We start from the raw sequence: 24,623 nt of genomic DNA on the forward strand, positions 1-24,623 counted from the left end.
GCTCAAACGTGCTGCGTAACACCAGAATGAATCGCATTGGTTCTTGCAGAAGCTCAAACGTGCTGCATAACACGGGAATGAACCTCATTGGTTCTTGCTGAAGCTCAAACGTGCTGCGTAACACCAGAATGAATCTCATTGGTTCTTGAGGAAGCCCACATGTGCTGCTTAACACGGGAATGAACCTCATTGGTTCTTGCTGAAGCTCAAATGTGCTGCGTAACACGAGAATGAACCTCATTGGTTCATGAGGAAGCCCACATGTGCTGCGTAACACGATAATGAACCTCATTGGTTCTTGCTGAAGCTCAAACGTGCTGCGTAACACCAGAATGAATCTCATTGGTTCTCGCTGAAGCTCAAACGTGCTGCGTAACACCAGAATGAATCTCATTGGTTCTTGAGGAAGCTCACATGTGCTGCGTAACACGGGAATGAATCTCATTGGTTCTTGCTGAAGCTCAAATGTGCTGCGTAACACCAGAATGAATCTCATTGGTTCTCGCTGAAGCTCAAACGTGCTGCGTAACACCAGAATGAACCTCATTGGTTCTTGAGGAAGCTCAAATGTGCCGCGTAACACCAGAATGAATCTCATTGGTTCTCGCTGAAGCTCAAACGTGCTGCGTAACACAAGAATGAATCGCATTGGTTCTTGCAGAAGCTCAAACGTGCTGCATAACACGGGAATGAACCTCATTGGTTCTTGCTGAAGCTCAAACGTGCTGCGTAACACCAGAATGAATCTCATTGGTTCTTGAGGAAGCTCAAATGTGCTGCGTAACACGAGAATGAACCTCATTGGTTCTTGCTGAAGCCCAAACGTGCTGCGTAACACCAGAATGAATCTCATTGGTTCTTGCAGAAGCTCAAACGTGCTGCATAACACGGGAATGAACCTCATTGGTTCTTGAGGAAGCTCAAATGTGCCGCGTAACACGAGAATGAACCTCATTGGTTCTTGCTGAAGCTCAAACGTGCTGCGTAACACCAGAATGAATCTCAGTGGTTCATGAGGAAGCTCACATGTGCTGCGTAACACGATAATGAACCTCATTGGTTCTTGCTGAAGCCCAAACGTGCTGCGTAACACGAGAATGAACCTCACTGGTTGTTGAGGAAGCTCAAACGTGCTGCGTAACACCAGAATGAATCTCATTGGTTCTTGCAGAAGCTCAAACGTGCTGCATAACACGAGAATGAACCTCATTGGTTCTTGCTGAAGCTCAAATGTGCTGCGTAACACGAGAATGAACCTCATTGGTTCTTGCTGAAGCTCAAATGTGCTGCGTAACACCAGAATGAACCTCATTGGTTCTTGCTGAAGCGCAAACGTGCTGCGTAACACCAGAATGAATCTCATTGGTTCGTGAGGAAGCTCAAATGTGCTGCGTAACATGAGAATGAACCTCATTGGTTCTTGCTGAAGCTCAAACGTGCTGCGTAACACCAGAATGAATCTCATTGGTTCTTGAGGAAGCTCAAATGTGGCGCGTAACACGAGAATGAACCTCATTGGTTCTTGCTGAAGCGCAAACGTGCTGCGTAACACGGGAATGAACCTCATTGGTTCTTGCTGAAGCTCAAACGTGCTGCGTAACACGGGAATGAACCTCATTGGTTCTTGCTGAAGCTCAAACGTGCTGCGTAACACCAGAATGAACCTCATTGGTTCTTGCTGAAGCTCAAATGTGTTGCGTAACACGGGAATGAACCTCATTGGTTCTTGCTGAAGCTCAAACGTGCTGCGTAACACCAGAATGAACCTCATTGGTTCTTGCTGAAGCTCAAATGTGCTGCGTAACACGGGAATGAACCTCATTGGTTCTTGCTGAAGCGCAAACGTGCTGCGTAACACGGGAATGAACCTCATTGGTTCTTGAGGAAGCTCAAATGTGGCGCGTAACACGAGAATGAACCTCATTGGTTCTTGCTGAAGCGCAAACGTGCTGCGTAACACCAGAATGAACCTCATTGGTTCTTGCTGAAGCTCAAATGTGTTGCGTAACACGGGAATGAACCTCATTGGTTCTTGCTGAAGCTCAAACGTGCTGCGTAACACCAGAATGAACCTCATTGGTTCTTGCTGAAGCTCAAACGTGCTGCGTAACACGGGAATGAACCTCATTGGTTCTTGCTGAAGCGCAAACGTGCTGCGTAACACGGGAATGAACCTCATTGGTTCTTGAGGAAGCTCAAATGTGCTGCATAACATAAGAATGAACCTCATTGGTTCTTGAGGAAGCTCAAATGTGCTGCGTAACACGGGAATGGACCTCATTGGTTCTTGAGGAAGCCCAAATGTGCTGCGTAACATGAGAATGAACCTCATTGGTTCATGAGGAAGCCCAAATGTGCTGCATAACACGAGAATTTACCTCAGTGGTTCATGAGGAAGCCCAAATGTGCTGCGTAACACGGGAATGGACCTCATTGGTTCTTGAGGAAGCCCAAATGTGCTGCGTAACATGAGAATGAACCTCATTGGTTCTTGAGGAAGCTCAAATGTGCTGCGTAACATGAGAATGAACCTCATTGGTTCATGAAGAAGCTCAAATGTGCTGCGTAACACGAGAATGAACCTCATTGGTTCTTGAGGAAGCTCAAATGTGCTGCGTAACATGAGAATGAACCTCATTGGTTCTTGAGGAAGCTCAAATGTGCTGCGTAACACGAGAATGAACCTCATTGGTTCTTGAGGAAGCTCAAATGTGCTGCGTAACATGAGAATGAACCTCATTGGTTCTTGAGGAAGCCCAAATGTGCTGCGTAACATGAGAATGAACCTCACTGGTTCATGAGGAAGCCCAAATGTGCTGCGTAACACGAGAATGAACCTCATTGGTTTTTGAGGAAGCTCAAATGTGCTGCGTAACATGAGAATGAATCTCATTGGTTCATGAGGAAGCTCAAATGTGCTGCGTAACATGAGAATGAACCTCATTGGTTTTTGAGGAAGCTCAAATGTGCTGCGTAACACGAGAATGAACCTCATTGGTTCTTGAGGAAGCTCAAATGTGCTGCGTAACATGAGAATGAACCTCATTGGTTCTTGAGGAAGCTCAAATGTGCTGCGTAACACGGGAATGGACCTCATTGGTTCTTGAGGAAGCCCAAATGTGCTGCGTAACATGAGAATGAACCTCACTGGTTCATGAGGAAGCCCAAATGTGCTGCGTAACATGAGAATGAACCTCACTGGTTCATGAGGAAGCCCAAATGTGCTGCGTAACACGAGAATGAACCTCATTGGTTCTCACACGTCAAGTGAAAATGCTTGAGTTTCCATTTCCCACAACTGATGTGTGAGTTGATGAATGTTTACATGTGAATAAAAGCCTAAATTCAATCTGTTATTAACACATTAAAAACACCCTTTTTGATAATACAAATTACTCAATATAAACATATATCAATATAAATGTGTCCATTTATTTATGAGATAATGTGGATTTGTTTGGACATGGTTTGCAACACTTACGGCAGATCTTGATGTGCTGGTTTCTTGTACAGTACGTCTCCTGATGTTCACTCTTCACAAAAAGACTTTTATGCCAAGACACATGAAAAAGACAAAAGAGGCCAAAGACAAAATATTTATTCACTGTCAGTCTGCGACTGCAGCTCTTCCTGAAACACTGGCAGTGTCAAATAAGGCAAAGGGCTTATAGATCATATGGATTTGTACAGTTTTGCACCAACAACAGTTATACATTCACCAGTTACTGTATGTGTGATATCATATAGATCTATATATATATATATTTATAAACATATTCCTAAAGAAGTGTGAGGGACGCAGGTGACAGAAGAAACACTCACGGTTATAAAGCTGATTCAGTCTTTACTGTGAAACACAGTGTGATCTCTAATAAAATAAAATAAAATAAAAAATATATTATGCTCATCATATATAGCTCTTAAACTGTGAGTTTTGCATTGGATAAATAAAATCTGTTCAGTCATTTAATATGCTGTGTATGGAAATAAACTCACTTAGGTCACATACAAGACATCAGCGTAGTTTTGGAAACACACGCGCACACACACACACACACGCATCCTTGTGTTAGTCTAATAAACATCATTTTTAGGATCTAGTACACACACATCGAGTGATCGTTTCATACTCACACACCCAACAGACAGTCAGTGACTTCAGAGATGAATTTGCACAAAAGCATCGATCACATCTAAAGCCGTTTTACAAATACATAGAAAAATATAATCCTCTGAATGCCCTTTTTACAATTATAGATAGATTATAGATTTATCTGAAAATATTAGTGTAGTTGGTGGTGGAGGATTGAGTGTGTTTGCTAAAGGGGAGTGAGTGATCTTCTTAACATATACAGTATATAGTAAGAGTAAACTTGCTAAAAATACCATGGTATATGATCATGTCAGATGGTCCTGTATGATTATTATATTCATGTACTAAAGTATTTATATAGTAGGCTATACTTCAAAATATAACTTCATGGTAGTGTTCAAAAAATGCGGTATTACCATATACTATGTGGTATTTACAAAAAGTACCATGCTTTTGTAATACTATGGTATTCTTGTAGTACTATGTAAATACCATGGTACATGAATAGCACTCCTACATACCACTTACAAAAATGTACCATGGTATATGTACTGTGCCATTGCAGTATTCTTGAAAGTACCCTGAAATATTATAGTAGATGAAGTTTACTACCATGGTATATTTTTTTAAAATACCATAGTATTGCCATGAGATACCTTCACCGCACCATTGTGCAGTACTTTTTTATGTTGGAAATAATACCCTTCTAACATAGTAATACCATGGTATTTTTTTCTTACATATGTTGCTCATTTCTACATTTATGATATAAATACAATCTTCTGAACAATGTAGCGTAACAGGTGACAAAGCAACACCTAAACGGAGATATTTGGTCAATTACTTGGTTTCTACTTGTGATGTCATGCTGGATAGCCCCGCCCACAGTGACATCTCATTGGTCAAAAATCCCACCAAATACACTACAGTTCAGTTCAAAGGTTTGGGCTCTGTAAGATTTTTAATGTTAAAATACAGTAAAAATTGTGATATATTTTTGCAGTTTGAAATAAGTCTTTTCTACTAATTTATTTCTGTGATCAAAGCTGAATTTTCAGCATCATTATTCCAGTCTTCAGTGTCACATGACCCTTCAGAAATCATTCTAATATGATGATTTGCTGCTCAAGAAACATTTATGATTATTATCAATGTTGAAAACTGTTGTGCTGCTTCTTATTTTTTGCGGAAACAGTGATATACAATACTTTTTTCAGGATTCTTTGATGAAAAGAATGTTCAAAAGAACAGAATTTATTTGAAATGGAATTCTTCTGTAACATTGTATCAAAATCTTACTGACCCCAAACTTTTAAATGTTAGTGCATCTGTATATTAAACACTGGATTGAGTTTTTACACACCACATAAAATGTATGCTGTCAGTAACTAGTCACTGGTAACTTGTCGAGTCACCTCCGGTCAGACTTTTCAGTGGTAAATAAAGACCATTCTGTGTTATCGACGGTAGAGGATGAGACTGTGTAAATGTGGATTAGTCTAATTAGTGTCTGAACAGATCCTAGCATCGATACGACGGACACAGCTTCAGTAGAGGTCTTTGTAGGGTTTGGAGTAGTTAAACATCAGGTAATCCATGTAGTAGAAGTCATACGCCCGCTGCCGCTCCGAAGCGTTCAGCTGGGAAAAATAATGCTGCGTGATCTGAGTGGAAGTTCTGGCCGCTTTGGGGTTCCCGTCCTTGAACGAGGGATACGTCAGGTTCTCCGGGGCCCCGATCTTTCGTAAAAGGAAGTTGGCGTCTTCTTCCAAGGTCTCAACCTTCCCGATGAAGTCGTAGTGCAGGTGGCAAGGGCTGCAAAGCTGGTTGGTTGCTTCCCAATGGATGTCCATTCCTACGGGACGGTGCACGTCCAGCAGGTAGTGGATGAACTCCCGAAAGGTCACGCCGCTTCCCGTCTTCAAAGCCGCCTGGGATGCGTTCACTCTGTATTTCGAGATGATGGGCTTCCCAAATACGGGATGGTAGTAGGAATTGGGGCTCTCGAATTTGTCCCTGAACGCTGACACCAGCCGCTCCATGGGCTCGCGGACGAACAGCACTTTGGTGTACGTCTCCAAACGCTTGGTTATGCCTTGCCGGTCGAAGCTGTCCAGGCGTTTCAGGTGATTGTCGTAATGAACGGCCACATGATTGATTTCCTGCGTGGTGTTTGCGACGCCGGCCAGAACCATCAGGACCCTCTTCCAGTTGGAGCATCCGGCTTTCGGCACCTCGCAGTACAGCAGTTTGTGTCTGTCCTCCACGTAAATCCGCGACACATGATGCGGCGTTATTGTCCGAGAAATATTACTCCGATACTTCCCGCAGACCTCCCGCACGATCCTTCGACGGGACTCCTGAACGTCAGCCAGACGCCGCGAGTTCTCCGCGGCTGAGTACGATGAGGACGACGATAACAGGGAGGAGTTCGTGTGGGGTCGCTGCACCGGGCTGGTCTTTAAAAGTTTCCGGTGGCGTTTGGTGACCTGTTGGGAGCCCGGGTCATGCTCTCGGGAGCCCGGTGTGGCGGCTTGTCGTTTCCACTGGAAATCTGGTAGCTGCATGGGTGAGATGGGGTCGACGTCGCCCTCCTCTGACCGCTGGTTGAGTCTAGCGGAGACGCTGCCCACGACCTCACTGAACTGGGCGCACTGCTCCTTCAAACACACACAGGAAAAACCTATGAAGCATACTGACAATATAAGAAAAGCAAGTATTCATTGTGTGATATTTCACTCCAAATGAAGAAAAATACCCTAAATTCCCATTATTCATAATTTTTATGTGAAGGAAATATATATATATAGTGGTGGTCAGAATTATTGACACCCTTGGTAAATATGATCAAAGATGACTGTAAAAATAAATCTGCATTGTTTATCCTTTTGATCTTTAATTCATAAAATGAGTAAAAATCTAACCTTTCATTGAAGGAAAAGAATTGAAAGTGGGGGGAAAATCACATTATGAAATAAATGTTTTTCTCCAAAACATGTTGGCCATAATTATTGCCACCCCTAGAATGTGAGTAAAATATCTCTGAAGTATATTCCCATTCATATTTACATTTTTTTAGCACACCAGGGTGATCATAAACATGAAATTGTCCAGCCATGACTTCCTGTTCCACAGGAGTATAAACATGAGGAAACACAAAGGCCAAATTCCCTTAATCATTCATCACAATGAGAAAAACCAAAGAATATAGTTCTGATGTGCAGCAAAAGATTGTTGAGCTTCACAAAATAGAAAGTGGCTGTAAGAAAATAGCTAAAGCATTGAAAATCCCCATTTCCACCATCAGGGCAATAATTAAGAAGTTTCAATCAACTAAAGATGTTACAAATCTGCCTGGAAGAAGACGTGTGTCTAAATCATCCTAATGTGAAGTGAGGAGAAGAGTTTAAGTGGACAAAGACTCTCCAAGGATCACAGCTGGAGAATTGCAGAGATTAGTTGAGTCTTGAGTCACAGAAAGCCTAAAAAAATGATCAAACAGCACCTACATCCCCACAAGATGTTCTGGAGGATTTCAAGAAAAATCCTTCTTTACTCATCCAGAAACAATCTCCAGCATATTCAGTTGTCAGACACGACTGGAACTTCAAACGGGATGAGCTTCTATGGTCAGATGAAACTAAAACAAGAGCTTTTTGGCAGCAAACCCACCAGATGGGTTTGGTGCACACATGGATAAAAAGTGCCCCATGCCCACGGTTAAATATACTGCTGGATCTTTAATGTTGTGGGCCTATTTTTCTGCTGGAGCTCCTGGACATATTGTTCAGATTCATGGTATCATGGGTTCTATCAAATACCAACAGATAAAAAAATCAAAACGCTTCTGCTAGAAATCCAATAATGGGCCGTGGTTGGATCTTCCATCAGGACAATGATCCAAAACAAACACAAAAATGTGTCTCTGAGCACAAAATGAAGCTTCTGCCATGGTCGTCCCAGGCCCCTGACCTGAACCCTAAAGAAAATGAGTGGAGTGAACTGAAGAGAAGAAGCACCAACATGTAGCTGGAATCTCTTGTCAGGTGTTCCTCAAACTCATCAGGCATTATAGTAGACGAATCAGAACTGTTTTCTTGGCAAAAGGAGGTTGCAAAAACTATTGAATAAAAGGGTGCCAATAATTGTGGCCTACGTGTTTTGGATATAAACATTTATTTCATATATATAATTAAGTTCTTAGGACAACTTTGATGCACCAATATTTCAACCAATAATCAGTATTGGCTGATAAAGGCACATTTTCACACTTTCAGTTATTGGCTGATAGTTTAAAAACAGCTGATATTCAGGGCCGATATTATCCTGTCAATCAAAAGAAGGCAGGAAAATGCACTGAATTTGTGCTTTTTGTAAAGAAAATGCTAATAAACCAGTTTGATGTTCAATATTAATTGTAATTATATGAATTAATAACATTCTGAAAGTTAAGAAATATTAATTTAATCTTCTGAATTTAGTTAATGTGTGTTAATATTAATTTGAGTGATGTGTTTGTTTATAACTGATACCAGTTACTCTGAAACTAGTTGATGAAATGGAGAGAATAACGTTTTTATTTGTGTTTCTTTCAAAATATAATAATTAAAAATATAATGATTATAATGAAGTTATCATTAATTTAAAAGAAGGTATAAAAGGCAGAACCCCCAATCTATCGGTATCGTTGGAGAAATTTAGTACCAGTGCATCTCTAATATATATATATATATATATATATATATATATATATATATACATGTCAAAATTAAAACATCTGAATGAATGCATATAAAGATTTTTTTTTTTTTGCACATGCAATCTTTATGGAAAATATAAATATATAAAAATGTATATACATATATTTACAATCATTATATGTATTATATGACATATGGCATTATATGATAGTATATCATATTATACGACAATTTATCATATTCCTTTCAATCAGAAAGTGCACATTATCAGCTGATGCCTTTAATGAATGTATAAATAATAAATAAAAAGATAATAAATCAACAAATCAATGTAAAATAAAAATCCTAATTATATATTAACTGATGCCATATTGTTCAGCTGATCTGGCTGATGTATCAGTCTATCTTCAGTCTCACAGTTTTCAGTGTGTAACTCTTTGTTTTTGAACCATCAGATGGCGCCATTAAGCTGTTTCTGATCTGCCTGTTCTCCGCTGGATGAAATGTCTCATTACAGCTCATCTGTTCTCTGTCTGTGACTCAGTCTGAATATCTCTAATCCGCTAATTGACGAGGATTTTTCCTTAATTCTCTACGTCACCTGATTTCAAAAACATGTCGCCTGTGGCAAATATCAATTTAACTTCTCATTTGAATTCATTAAGGTGCAATAAAGTCAATGAATTGAATAATCATAAATCCAGTATTAACGAGGTGATTAGTTCGTTATGAAGTCAGGGTTCATTTGATTAGTGATGGCAGGTTGCGGCCCAGCAATCTGCCCCTTCCCCTGGGACAATATGAGGGCATGAGTGGAGAAGAGACGATGTTTAATACAATCACATGATTTTCTGCATTCTGATAAAGCGTTAAAATCTGTTTATGGACAAAGACATGATCTCACCTGTCTGGACTGAGTCGTGCCCCTGAACTTCACACCTGAAAGACAAGACAGACAGATTAGCTGTGCATGCAAAGACATTGATATGCATAATGGATTCTGCACTTTAAACAGGCCTAAAAATCATGCACCTTTAAAACAGTTCAACTTAAAAATGCATCTCAATACCATTCAGAACAGTAAAACACATCTTGTGTGAACAGCCCGAGTGTGTGTGTACACAATGGCACACATGAAGGCCACATGCTGCGTCTTTCATATTCCATTTTAACAATCTCAAGCATTTCAAAGCGCTTATTCTGTAATTACAGAGCGAATGAGAAACATTCACTAATTACAGCTTTCCAAATGTAACTATGTGACCTTGTTTCAAACATGTAATTTTGCACATGCAATATACAGAGACAGATGCATATTATATATCTAAAAATTACAATCTGAAGAATTGTTTTTGCATCTTAAAGTGCCTCTATTATGCTATTTTAAAGATTCCTTTTGTTTCTGAGATCTCCTACAATAGATTTACATGCATCCAAGGTAAAAAACACTTTCATTTTCTCATAATATCCACTGCAGCATCAGCTCTTTTCTGTCAGTGTCTGAAACGGTTTGATCAATGATTCAGTCTCTCTAAACCCCGCCTTTCCAAGAGCCTGCTCTGCTCTGATTGGTCAGATGGACCAGTCTGTTCTGATTGGTCTAGTGTGGATAACCAAACTCTCATTATCATATCTGAATCTCAGCTCTTGATTCACAGAAAACAGCGTCTTCATATAGCATATAGTTTTACACGCAACACCTTAATAATGAAAGATACCCTGTGTCTCGGCTAGTGTGGACAAAAACCGTGGAAAAAACCACACGGGTTCATACAGCATCCACATGCTACTTGTTTACAGTCAGAGACGATGCTATGATCATCACTGTCACCCATCTTACAACAGGTTATGAATATTCATGAGAAAATCTTGTGTTTACTTCATCATTAGTCCACTGTTAGCTCGTATTCCAGAGGAACACGACTTCTGCTTCTTGGCTCTTGAATGTTTTGAAATCAAACCAGAGTATGTGATGGGTGTGGAGCGGACACAGAGCAGGGAGTTCTGGGATTTTGCCTGAAGCGTTGATGTTCTCTCTTACTCCAAGATACTGCTTCATCACAAGCATAAAACGCATGTAAACTGCTAAATATGCAACTGCATGTCAGGAAGAATTCACCACCTATTCAAAGTGTTAACATTTTATTAGCAGTTAGAATGAGAGAGGTTTATTATAAGAATATTATAAACAAAGAAGACGATCAAAAATACACTACGGGTCAAAAGTTTGGAGTAATTACAAATTTCTTCATGATCACCAGAGGCTGCATTTATTTGATGAAAAATACAGTAAAAAAGTGAAATATTATTACAATTTAAAACAGCTGTTTTCTATGTGAATATATAGTAAAATGTCATTTATTTCTGTGATCAAAGCTGAATTCATGATTAAAAATACAGTACAAATCACAAAATATTATTAAAATTTAAAAAAATTGTTTTCTATGTGAATATATGGTAAAATGTAATTTATTCCTGTGATTAAAGCTCAATTTATTTGATTAAAAATACAGTAAAAAAGAAAGAAAATCACAAAATATTATTACAATTTAAAATAACTGTTTTCTATGTGAATATATAATAAAATGTAATTTATTTCTGTGATCAAAGCTGAATTTTAAAAATACAGTAAAAATCACAAAATATTATTATAATGTAATATACTATAAAATGTAATATAATATAATGTAATATAATATATATAATATAATATAAAATGTATATATAATATAATATAAAATGGCTGTTTTCTATGTAAATATATAGTAAAATTTAATTTATTCCTGTGATCAAAACTGAATTTTCAGCATCATTACTCCAGTCTTCAGTGTCACATGATCCTTCAGAAATCATTCTAATATAATATAATATAATGATTTGCTGCTCAAGAAAAATTTATGAAAATATTTAAAATATTTCACATTTTTTACTGTTTTTTGTTCAAATAAATGCAGCCTTGGTGAGCAAAAGAGACTCCTTTTACAAACAATAAAAAACATCTTTAATTATTCAAACCTTTTAAACTGATTTGAATGAACAAATTCATTGTGGACTTTAAAAAAGTATAGAATAAAGTTGGGAATTTGCAAACTTATAAAAGGCTTGGCACAAAACACCAGTGCAAAATTCTTACAAGTTACAAACCAAGCAGCAGAAGTTGTTAAGATGATCTGAATGTTTGTGAACTAATACTGCACGACTGTACAACAGAAGCGCAGGTTGTTTGCAAGCGAACGCTCCAGCTGTACTATGTGACTCCGTCTGTTTTCTGTAAACAAATGTTCCTGTCAAGAAGTGAGCCACGGGCTAAATAAATTACACCGCACAGACAAACTTTTACAGAGCTGTTAATTGGCAAGCAGTTGATTAAAATGCAAAAGAGCTCTTGACCTGTTGTAACTCCCTGTAAAGACTGCAGACATCAGAAGAAACAGAGGAAGTGTCTGCAGACATCAGCGCACACCTGCATCTCTTTAAAGACGAGTGAGCGAGAGAATCTTGTCAGTCCACATGCATGCTGGGAAGGATGATGCGCTTGATTTATATGGGAGATCTTCATATCTTTTGACTGAAGGGCAGAGATTTTAACCTCATTTCAGAGCATTATGTAGCTGATGCATCTTATGTTAAAGCAGTCAAAAGTGATTTCTGCCTAATAACATCAACTCCTGCGGATCTGACGGAAGAAGAAAACTAATGCAAGCTGTTTGCACGTGCACAACTCACCAGCACATGATGTGGGTGTTTGCCAGTGTGTTGCTATGCATTTGCAAAGTATTTTTTGTTGTTGTTACTTACTAGTTCCTCCTTCAAAGCCAATTTGAAAATCATAAATCTGAATATCATAAATCTGATCATTTGCAATGAGACAGCATAAATTCCTCAACAAGATGCATAATTTGAGGCAGTTAGAGTGCGTTAGGGGTTTGCTCTAAACACAGACACTATGCATGAGCCATATTAATAGCGATGCATGGTTTAGCAAAGAGACTAAATTAATAAATGCATACGTACTAAGAAAATAAGCACAACATATCCAAGCACAGACCTCTAGCTTGGCTACAATATGTACTATTTCTCCAATATGCAGTATATATGCACATTTTCTGATGATGAACTGTATGCCTTTAATATCTTACAAGTTGTTCAAAGCATTTCTAAGGATATTGATTTTCTGAGATGGTGAACGGGAACATGTTTTGTGTAACATTAGCAACACATTATTTGCTGTTTGATATCGTCAAACAAATGCGTTATGTGTCGGATGTTGTTGAGAGCGATTCGTAAAATGCATCACCATTCTGATACATGGACCTGTGTTCAAGCTGGTAAAATTCAGTTTCTGGTTCAAACATATTATATGGCTGAGTTAAACAATATTTCTACTTGCCATTGTGCAGCGTTTACAACAGCAAAGTTGACCGACTGGATCTCTGAGCTGGTGTGAGTGAGTGGAGGCGGGGCTAATTTGCATATTCATGAATCCGTGTATACTAAATGAAGCGAGTTACATTCTAGGCATGATTTTTATTTTTTATTTTTTACAGGAAAAAACATTTAAAAGTGTGTAATTTTGGTGATAAAAGATGAGTTTTATGGGATAAAATTAATACAGGGGGATTTTAATATTTTGAATTAGCTTGTATTTTTAAATTTTTATTTTTAAGTTTTAGTAAATATTTTGCTTTTCTCATTTTTATTAGTTTTTGTTTTTTTATTTATATTTAGCTTTAATTAATTTTTATTTTAGTTCTAATTTGTATGATTTTAGTACTTAAACTTGCAGTGTTAGTTTAGTATTAGTTAATATTTATTAATATTGTGAACAAACTTTTACTTTTATATTTTCCATTTTTTGTGCTTTTGTCATTTTTCTTAGGTTTAGTTTAGCTTTCATGTATTTTTATTTCCGTTTTAATTTGTATAATTTTAGTACTTCAACTTGTAGTGTTATTTTAGTATTATTTATATACTATTATAATATTTATTAATATTTTGAATGAGCTTTTATTTTTATATTTTCCATTTTCTTTTTCTTTTTCATGCTTTAGTAATTTTCTATTAGTTTTAATTTAGCTTTAATTTATTTTTATTTGCCAAGGCAACATTTCTAATTTTCATTTACATTTTTTTTTTATGTTTAAAGTTTTTCATACAATATATATTTTATTTTATTCCAGCTGTATTTCATTTAAATGAATTTATTTTTATTTATTTTATTTATTTATTATAGATTTTTATTTAATATTTATATTAGTTTTAGTTAACAATAACATCACTGGCATACTTTTTTTCCCCCCTTAATTTTCAGTAACTCTGCAAACTAATCTGTTCTGAACATGATGGTATAAAAATGAGGTTTAAATATAAAAATATAAAACAGAGGTCCATTTCAGGTCCGTAGATCCAGAGGCGTGTGTTCAGGATGGGATCTGTCAGTGTTTACAGCGCTCACTAACACTTCCAGCGCTTATATGCCTTGTGCAGATGAAACCGCTGTTCAGTGAGAGGAGATATCAAACCCTACTGAACGCAAATCCAGCTAGCAGTAGCGCTGTTCCCTTCTCAGGATATAAAGGAGAATTCTGGAACAAAAGCAGCACATCTTATCGGACAAGCTCCAGCAGAGCCGAAGGGCCTTTCATTCTCTAAGAAGCTCTTTGAAACACTCACCACTGCGGCTCAAACCTCTTGAAGGTAGACAAGGTTAGTTGACCACAGTGTTCTGGAGTAACTAAGTGATGTGTGTAACATCTTTATGTTAAGATACTAAGATGCAAAAATAACTAGAGTCAATCAGTGATACGAGTTCTGTGTGCAGTTTCAGCAAACCTGTTTGAAAACACACTTGAGCTATAAATTATGAGTAGGTCGTAGCCGTGCCGCTCCAGTTTCAAAGCAGCAGGTTGACACCCATCATCTGACAGGTCAGGATCAGGCCTGATTTCCTGTCAAAGACAGACTTAAACACATTGAGCTGGAGACTGGAGGAGCGAGGCAGAATTCAGAGCTGCTATCGGCTGTCAGATCGAAGAACTCAGTGCATGTGGCACTCTCAGAAAAATACCCAGAGCCCAACAACGCTGCCCTGTGTGATATTATAGCACTGCTTCCCTCTGCAGCACCACAGGCTCTTTCCATTCATTTCATTTGGCCGCTCTCACACACACACACACACACACACACACACACACACACACACACACACACACACACACACACACACACACACACACACACACACACACACACTGAGTCTGAGTGTGCTGTAGGCTCTGTGTTTCCGGCAGAATTTCAAATCTTTTTTGTGCTACCTGCCCTGTGGTTATATTGGGCTCATGACTCTCTCTCTCTCTCTCTGCTGCAGGCCTGTGCCATTATAAACCGCACTGAGAATGCCTTTAACATTCCAATTCAATTCATGAATTATCACTGAAATCAAATTGAGGGTAATAAATATGATGCATAATTTTAATTTAAGGAAGTAGAATTACAAATGAAATTAATAACAGATGCAAGTGAAAATTTAAATAATAAACCTCACTGTTTAGTATGAGTTACCCATAAACATCTAATACCGAATACGTTTTTGTCTCAAAATATTACATATTGCTTAAAAATATACTATTAAAGTATCATAATACATTATAAAATATAAAATATAACACACACACACATATTTTATATATATATATATATATATATATATATATATATATATATATATATATATATATATATATATATATATATATATATATATATATATATATATATATATATATGCATTTATATATAAGCTACATTAACATCATGTGAAATATAAGCAATAAGTAATATTTTGGGTATATCATTATATTATATTATATTATATTATATTATATTATATTATATTATATTATATTAATTATATTATATTATATTATATTATATTATATTATATTATATTATATTATATTAATTATATTATATTATATTATATTATATTATATTATATTATATTATATTATATTATATTATATTATATTATATTAATTATATTATATTATTTGGCACAAAAACATATATTTTTATGCAATATTTAATATATATACAAATTTCATAATATATTATAAATATAACCAATATATATATATTTATATTATATTTATAGTATACAATATAATATATATTTTTAGCAATATTTAATATTATTTTGTGTATGTATGTATATAACCCCCATACCCCCCCCCCTCCCTGAAACGTGATTTAAAGTGGTATAAAATGTTTTTTATATATATTAAATATGAAATGTTGCATTGAAAATCTGAAGTGTGTGTCATGTCAGGTGTGTACGTGATGTTCTAGAAGAGCAAGATGCTTCCCTCTGGATCTCAGAGCGCTAATGAGAGCAGGTGACCAGCGGCACCAGGGGACGCGGCCGAACACCGCGCCGCCCGCCTGACTGACGCACAGAGACCAAAATAAACCTCTGTGCCGTCAGGTGAATCTCTGTCTCGCTGTCTGTGGAGTCGGTGATCCTGTGGCATTTCCCAGAGGGCTGATACACCAGCTCAAGCAAGTGCTGAGAATAAAAACACACGAAAAATTACAGCCTCGTAAAAATAGCACAATGCTGACCTACAGCAAGAGAGAGGATAATGACAGTGTGTTTGATCAATAGTGACTGGCCGACTGCAGCACACACTCCCTGTCTGACCGGCTCTGATCACTTGAGCTGTGTAACCTTTAGAATAATCACACCCTCTCATTCTGTCACTTCCATCCTTTGTTCCAAACCATAGTGAGATGCTGCACTGCCTACTGTCTGCACAGGCAACTACTAACACTGTACTAACCACCAACAGATCTTTTATGTGACTCACTTGAACACTTTATATAGGCAACAACTCACATGAAGTGCAGGAGAGGCTTCACTCTAAAAAAAACTTTTTAAAAAAAAAGTTGGGTTGAAAATGGACAAACACAGCGAATTGGTCGTTTTAACCCAGCCATTGGGTTGTTTTAACCCAGCGAATTGGTCGTTTTAACCAAGCTATTGGGTTGTTTTAACCCAGCGATTGGGTGGTTTTAACCCAGCGTTTGGGTTGTTTTAACCCAGCAATTGGGTTGTTTTAACCCAGCAATTGGATTGTTTTAACCCAACAAATGAGTTGTTTTAACCCAGCGAATGTGTTGATTTCACCCAGCGAATTGGTTGTTTTAACCCAGCGATTGTGTGGTTTAACCAATCGAATGGGTTGTTTTAGCCCAGCGATTGGGTTGTCTTAACCCAGCGAATTGGTTGTTTTAACCCAGCGATTGTGTGGTTTTAACCCAGCGATTGGGTTGTTTTAACCCAGCGATTGGGGTGTTTTAACCCAGCGATTGCATGGTTTTAACCCAGCGATTGGGTTGTTTTAACCCAGCAATTGGGGTTGTTTTTTTATCGCAGCGAAATGGTTGTTTTAACCCAGCAATTGGGTTGTTTAACCAATCGAATGGGTTGTTTTAGCCCAGCGATTGGGTTGTTTTAACCAAGAGAATGGGTTGGGTTGTTTTAACCCAGCGATTGGGGTGTTTTAACCCAGCAATTGGGTTTGTTTTTTTATCGCAGCGAAATGGTTGTTTTAACCCAGCAATTGGGTTGTTTAACCAATCGAATGGGTTGTTTTAGCCCAGCGATTGGGTTGTTTTAGCCCAGCGATTGGGTTGTTTTAACCAAGAGAATGGGTTGGGTTGTTTTAACCCAGCGATTGGGGTGTTTTAACCCAGCAATTGGGTTTGTTTTTTTATCGCAGCGAATTGGTTGTTTTAACCCAGAAATTGGGTTGTTTAACCAAGCGATTGGATTGTTTTAACCCAGCGAATGGGTTGATTTAACCCAGTGATTTTGTTGGTTTAACCCAGTGATTGGGTGGTTTTAACCCAGCGATTTGGTTGTTTTAACCCAGCGATTTGGTTGTTTTAGCCCAGCGATTGGGTTGTTTTAACCCAGCATTTTTTAGAGTGAATGAATTTAGTTATAAATACTCGATTCTACTTCTAGTAAAAATCATAAAGTTTGTCCATTTGATGATTTATTCACATGCACAAACTACCAAATCCGGTCCCTTCTGTTCAAACACGTTACTCTTCCATCTATAACCCTGTGAGCTTCTCATCTCACACAGCCTGTTGTGTTTTTCCATCTCCTATTTTCAAACCAGCAGTTTTTCATAAATTTTTAGAGCTTCTGTGAATCTGCAGGTCTGGACGACGCTTTTCACCGAAGGGGTCACGCACATCCGGCTCGAGAGAAGACGAGGAAGCAACTGGTGCGACGCAACAGAGTCCAGGCTCTTGTGCATCAGAATTTTTTCTAAATCTCAGTCATGTTTACTTTAACATCTGTGCTCGTCAAGGCCTTTATCATCTGAGAACGCCAACACGTTTTAATGAGAGGTTTCCCGTAGCAACAAGCGCGCTGTCAGACGACGATATGATGAGCCTCTCTGAGCAAGAGATAAAGAGAACAATAATAATAGAAACAGAAAGTCAAACTGCAGACAGGCAGAAAAGAAACACGCTGATCACTTTATATGATACGTCACAGGAAGCTTCAGTATGACAAACAGGTCTGATGCTATTGTCTGAATCTTTATGAAGTTCCACAAATAACTTCATTAACTAGTTCTTCAGAAAAAGAAGCATTTCTAAACACTGTTTTTTATACTAAATATATAATTTAACATGATCATTAATGTATATATATATATATATAATATATATATATATATATATATATATATATATATATATATTATCATTTAATACTAGTTTAATAATTTTCAGCATTATTTGTGTAAGATTGTTTTACACTATTCACTATTTTATACAATACTTCATATATTCTGCATTGAGTGTCATCCACACAAATTTACAAAATTTGCACATTATTCAATAATATATATAGTTTTTTAAATGATAGAAATCATTTAATATTTTTTAGTATTATATATATGTTTTATAATTTCATAATAGTTTATTTTTTTTAATTTTATAAACGTTTTATAATTGAATCATTATTTGTGTAATATATTTTACATTTTTCACTTTTTTTACAATATTTCATATATTCTGCTATTCTACACTCAATGCAGAATATATGAAATATTGTAAAAAAAGTGAAAAATTTAAAATTTACAAAATTTGCACACATTATTCAATAATTTATATACAGTTATATATTTTTAATAAATAATTAAAAAATATCAAATTATTAATTATTTTTAATATATGTGTGTGTGTGTGTGTGTGTGTGTGTGTGTGTTTTAATTTTACGCATTATTTGTGTGATTTTATTATATATATATATATATATATATATATATATATATATATATATATATATATATATATATTTAATATATTATTATTATTATATATTATCATTTTATATATATATATATATATATATATATATATATATATATATATATATATATATATATATATATATATATATATATATATATATATATATAATCACAGAAAAGTACCAAAATTGAAAATGGAAAATCAAAATTATTTGTGGTTGAGAATCACAATGAAAACAAAAGACATTTTATGACTTTAGAGGTCATCTGACAACTCTATTTGAATACTAAAACTGCTTATAAATCTCTCTCTCCAAACCTGAAACTTAACGTTTCTTTTCTTTTTGTTCTTTTTTCAGATTCTTGCACTTGACAAGAGACAAAATCCATGAAGTTGAGATGCTTGTATGTGTAAGAGTTTGAAGGGAAAGCGTGTGTGTGTGTGTGTGTGTGTTTAGCGGTTTGCCAAACCCAGTGATACGTGAATGCTTACAGAGCCTTAGGGGAGAAAAACAGACACAGAGTCGCAGAGCACAGGCTGAGAGACAGACAGAACGAAGAGAGACGCCGTCCAGGTACTGCAAACTACCAAAGATTTTTTCTTCAGGCTCAAGAGTCCACAAAAGTGGAGCTGGACTCCAGAGAACTTGGAGTGTGTGTGTGTGAGTGTGTGTCAGCTGTGATGTTGACCTCAGGGCTGATGCCCTCTCTGGCCATCTGTGCTGACCGAGCTTCTCTTCACAGCACGAAGAAACACACACATATGCAATGACATTTATGTCACTTAAATGGAAATTATTTGTGATTTCAGTCTGATCACATTCTAGTCAAAATTTCACCTTTGACCTTTAGAAACACTGATGCTTCCACATGAATTTGACAGGATATTCAGCGCTGCTGTTATTCAGGATGTTCTCACCTTCAATTACAGACTATTTTGCATCTTATACTGAAAAAAAAAAATTGAAAGTAGAAAGACTGAAATAGTATTTTCATGCTTGAATGTTGATTATTTTCCTCATATCCTCCATTGTTGCAGCTCCTCTCTTCCCAGTCTGTCAGTAACGCTCTGTTTAGTTCCTGTCTCTATGAAGCCCCTCCTTCTGAAAAGCACACTGTGCTCTGATTGGTCGGTTGAAGCAGAGCGTTGTGATTCACAGATCAGCAGCAGGAGTCAGATTTCATTCATCACGAGAGTGAGGAGCTGACTGACACGACGATGGCGGAAGATTTCAACTAACTCAAGCAGGCCCCGCCCCTTTATTATGCGCATTAATTATTTAAATGAGGAATATTGTGAAGAAAAGGGAGTTCAGAAACACTGAGACTGATATAGGGAAGAACTGGAACTTTGCAGAGCTTTTTTATGATCAAAAAGAGATGAAGATGGAAGAAAGCAGAACCTCTTTCAGAAATTAAATAGGACTTCTTCATGTTGACTTTAAGGAGAGAAACATCAGCAGACCTGTGCTGTAAGAGTGTGTGTGTGTGGAGGTGATTCCTGCTGAAAGACTCTTGGGTGGTGTGTATGGAGGAGTATCTGTGCCGCAGCGCTGACGGGTTTGATGGTGCGTGAAAAGCAGGTCTCACGGAGGCTGTTGAGCGGTGTGAGAGAAAGAGATGCTGTCAGAGAGACAGAGAGAGCAGGCCTTGTGTCAGGAGAAGTCTGTCATTCAGGATGAGGTTGGCGGTGTGGCTGTTGTTTTGTGTTTCTGATAAAGAGAGTGAATCACAGCTCCCACTCAACACAAACAAAAGACACACATCCATTTAAGCGGTTGAGATGCTGCGGTTGGCTAGTTTAACACTGAAGAAAACACACACACACGGTCCACTTAACAGTGTACATTTCAAAACGTTTACTAAAGCTCTTAAAGTAATGTTAAATTCAACATGTTCTTACTGTGAATGATTTATTAGTGCAGATTAAGAAGAAACTATAATGCTTGTCTTTTATCAAACAATCAAACAACTTGCTCTGTCTCAGAAACAACTTTCTTTTTGGCTGACGTCACCTATGCCATGCTGACCATTACAACTGTCTGATGGCTATTTAAAATCAGCATGAGGTTGCAACAGTGTTTTATTCCCTATAGTGCTGTATGTTCACGTGAAACAGCAAACAAGAACAAATGTAGGGCGGGGCTTGATTTTGTCTGTGGGGAATTGATTGGATGGTTGTGGTTTGCTATTGGTGGATCTCATGTGATTGACAGGTTGCCCCGCCCTCATCATCAGAAAAGAGATGTCCCTGCATGAAGGAGGGGAAGATATTCTGATTCAAGATTATGCTGTTTTTCTGTTATTTATTACTACTGTTGTGAGAAATAAATTATTTCTAAATACTCACCAAAGGGTTATACAGTAATTTAAAACTGGTTAATGTTACTGTATTAAAGGTTATGGCAATAATAGTAATATAAAGGTTCTTAGTGCTACTACTTGAACATCTTTAAATATATATTAGATATTTTTATGCTAGTTTCCACAAGTATACCCTGATAAACTTTTTTTTTTTTTTTTTATAGTTCCAATCTATAAGTAAAGGATTAGTTCACTTCAGAATTAAAATTTCCTGATAATTTACTCACCCCCATGTTATCCAAGATGTTCATGTCTTTCTTTCTTCAGTCGAAAATAAATTTTGAGGAAAACATTCCAGGATTTTTCTCCATATAGTGGACTTCACTGGGGTTCAGCGGGTTGAAGGTCCAAATGTCAGTTTCAGTGCAGCTTAATAAGAGTCTTATCAAGTGAAACCATCGGCCATTTTCTAATAAAAAAAATATATATATATACATTTTAACCACAAATGCTCGTCTTGCACTGCTCTTCGATGCGACATGCATGACGTAATCATGTTGGAAAGGTCATGCAGAAGTAATGATCCAGTGTTTACAAAGCGAACGCGCAAACGAGAACGAGTTTTTCATGCATGACCTTTCCAACATGATTACGTCATGCGTGGCGCATCACAGAGCAGTGCAAGATGAGCATTTATGGTTAAAAAGTATATAAATTTCTATTTTTTTTTAGAAAATGGCCGATGGTTTCTCTAGATAAGACTCTTATTCCTCGTCTGGGATCGTGTAGAGCTCTTTGAAGCTGCACTGAAACTGACATTTGGACCTTCAACCCGTTGAACCCCAGTGAAGTCCACTATATGGAGAAAAATCCTGGAATGTTTTCCTCAAAAACCTTCATTTCTTTTCAACTGAAGAAAGAAAGACATGAACATCTTGGATGACATGGGGGAGAGGATTTTAATTCTGAAGTGAACTAATCCTTTAAGTTTGTTAGCTGGATGTCACCCTTAAACTTCTCTCTGAACTGAATTGAATTCATTTACATCCCGCACACGAACAAACACTCTCAGAACAGCAGCGGCTGTGCGTCCTCTCTCCTCTCACCTGTCGGCTGGATGTCCGAGCCGCGGCCCTCAAAGGGCGCAGCAGCGACGCTATAGGTCAAAAGAGCTGTCAAACAGATGATTGACAAGCACAACATGTGTGAATGCCTGTGAGAGACACTGCTGCATGAAATATTCACTGTTTAGTTAATGATATCAGGGAATAAGCTTCTTTCCCACATCTTCAACACTCCTCTAGACCAGCTGGTTTTGAGCTGATAAACTGAGTTTTCACAATTTGAAACATTTACCAGAATTTCAGTATAAAAACTTGTCATTTGTTATTTATTTGTTTGTTATTATTATGCAAGTTATAAAGTCTGAATTGCCAGATATAAAGTCAGAATTGCAAGTTGTAAAGTCAGAATTGCGAGATATAAAGTCAGAATTACAAGTTATAAAGTCGGAATTGCAAGTTATAAAGTCAGAATTGCGAGATATAAAGTCAGAATTACAAGTTATAAAGTCAGAATTGCGAGTTACAGTCAGAATAGAGTTATAAAGTCTGAATTGCGAGATATAAAGTCCGAATTGTGTGATATAAAGTCAGAATTGCAAGATATAAAAAGTCAGAATTGCGAGTTATAAAATCAGAATTTCAAGTTGTAAAGTCAGAATTGCGAGTTATAGTCAGAATAGAGTTATAAAGTCTGAATTGCGAGATATAAAGTCAGAATTTCAAGTTGTAAAGTCAGAATTGTGTGATATAAAGTCAGAATAGAGTTATAAAGTCAGAATTGCGTGATATAAAGTCAGAATAGAGTTATAAAGTCAGAATTGCGTGATATAAAGTCAGAATAGAGTTATAAAGTCACAATTGTGAGTTGTAAAGTCAGAATTGTGAGATATAAAATCAGAATTTCAAGTTGTAAATTCAGAATTGTGAGTTATAAAGTCAGAATTGCGTGATATAAAGTCAGAATAGAGTTATAAAGTCAGAATTGCGAGTTATAAAGTCAGAATTGCGAGATATAAAGTCAGAATTGCGAGTTATAAAATCAGAATTTCAAGTTGTAAAGTCAGAATTGCGAGTTATAGTCAGAATAGAGTTATAAAGTCTGAATTGCGAGATATAAAGTCTGAATTGTGAGTTATAAAGTCAGAATTGTGAGATATAAAGTCTGAATTGCGAGTTATAGTCAGAATAGAGTTATGAAGTCAGAATTGCGAGATATAAAGTCTGAATTGCAAGTTATAGTCAGAATTGCAAGATATAAAGTCAGAATTGCGAGATATAAATTCAGAATTGCGAGATATAAAGTCAGAATTGCAAGTTGTAAAGTCAGAATTGCGAGATATAAAAAGTCAGAATTGCAAGTTATAGTCAGAATAGAGTTATAAAGTCAGAATTGCGAGTTATAAAGTCAGAATTGCGAGTTATAGTCAGAATAGAGTTATATGTTATTTATTAGAAACATTGTCATGCTATTCTCACAGACTAATGTCATGCTAATGTCATGTAGCAGCATTAAATGTGTATTCAGAGCAAAATAAAAGCATTTAGAGAAACTGAGCATAAACTGAATACTGTTTGTCTGTAACTCCAGGCTCATTGGATCTGTAACAGGATCAGCACAGAAACACGCAGTGAGCGCGACAGGCTAAGATACATGTGCCAATTAACCTTAATTACTAATAGACCCTGTTAAACTTTGTTTTCTGTCTCTCCTGATTACCTCAGAGGCGTTGCTGCGTTCTAGTGAAATGAGATGGGCCCCCCCGCGCTCTCTCCTGATCCTTCAGCGCTACCCTGTGATTTACTAACATGATCCGACCCGTTTGGAGAATGACTGGAAATTGAGTCTGAGGGTTGGGAAAAGCACTGAGTGTTTGATGGGCTGTAATTGACATTCAGAAACTCAGGATAGTTGCTCTGTGTGTGATGATTCTCTGACTGTGTCATAATCGGGGAAATTATTTCTGTCTGTGATTCCCACAGGCAAATCACCCTTCCTAGCTGTTCTCAGATCAGTGTCAGCATAAAAACAGCGGAATAGAATATTAGTTTATTAACTGACTATTGTGCCGTACACAGCCATACACAGTATGCTTGCTGTTTTTAAAAAATGACCATCACGACCATG

At 36.9% G+C, this 24,623-nt stretch overlaps 1 protein-coding gene across 1 annotated transcript in view; it reads right to left on the reverse strand.

The window, feature by feature from the left end:
• Positions 1-5,640: 5,640 nt before the first annotated feature.
• chst8 (carbohydrate (N-acetylgalactosamine 4-0) sulfotransferase 8) overlaps positions 5,641-24,623 on the reverse strand; it is a 156,676-nt gene continuing 137,693 nt past the window's right edge. The window contains exons 2-3 of the mRNA XM_067390655.1: positions 9,698-9,732; positions 5,641-6,753 (exon numbers count right to left, since the gene is read on the reverse strand). Coding sequence (XP_067246756.1) covers positions 5,641-6,753; positions 9,698-9,732 — 1,148 coding nt within the window. The remainder of the gene's footprint in view (positions 6,754-9,697; positions 9,733-24,623) is intronic.

The sequence above is a fragment of the Chanodichthys erythropterus genome, chromosome 7, assembly GCF_024489055.1.
Source record: "Chanodichthys erythropterus isolate Z2021 chromosome 7, ASM2448905v1, whole genome shotgun sequence".
Classification (NCBI taxonomy): domain Eukaryota; kingdom Metazoa; phylum Chordata; class Actinopteri; order Cypriniformes; family Xenocyprididae; genus Chanodichthys; species Chanodichthys erythropterus.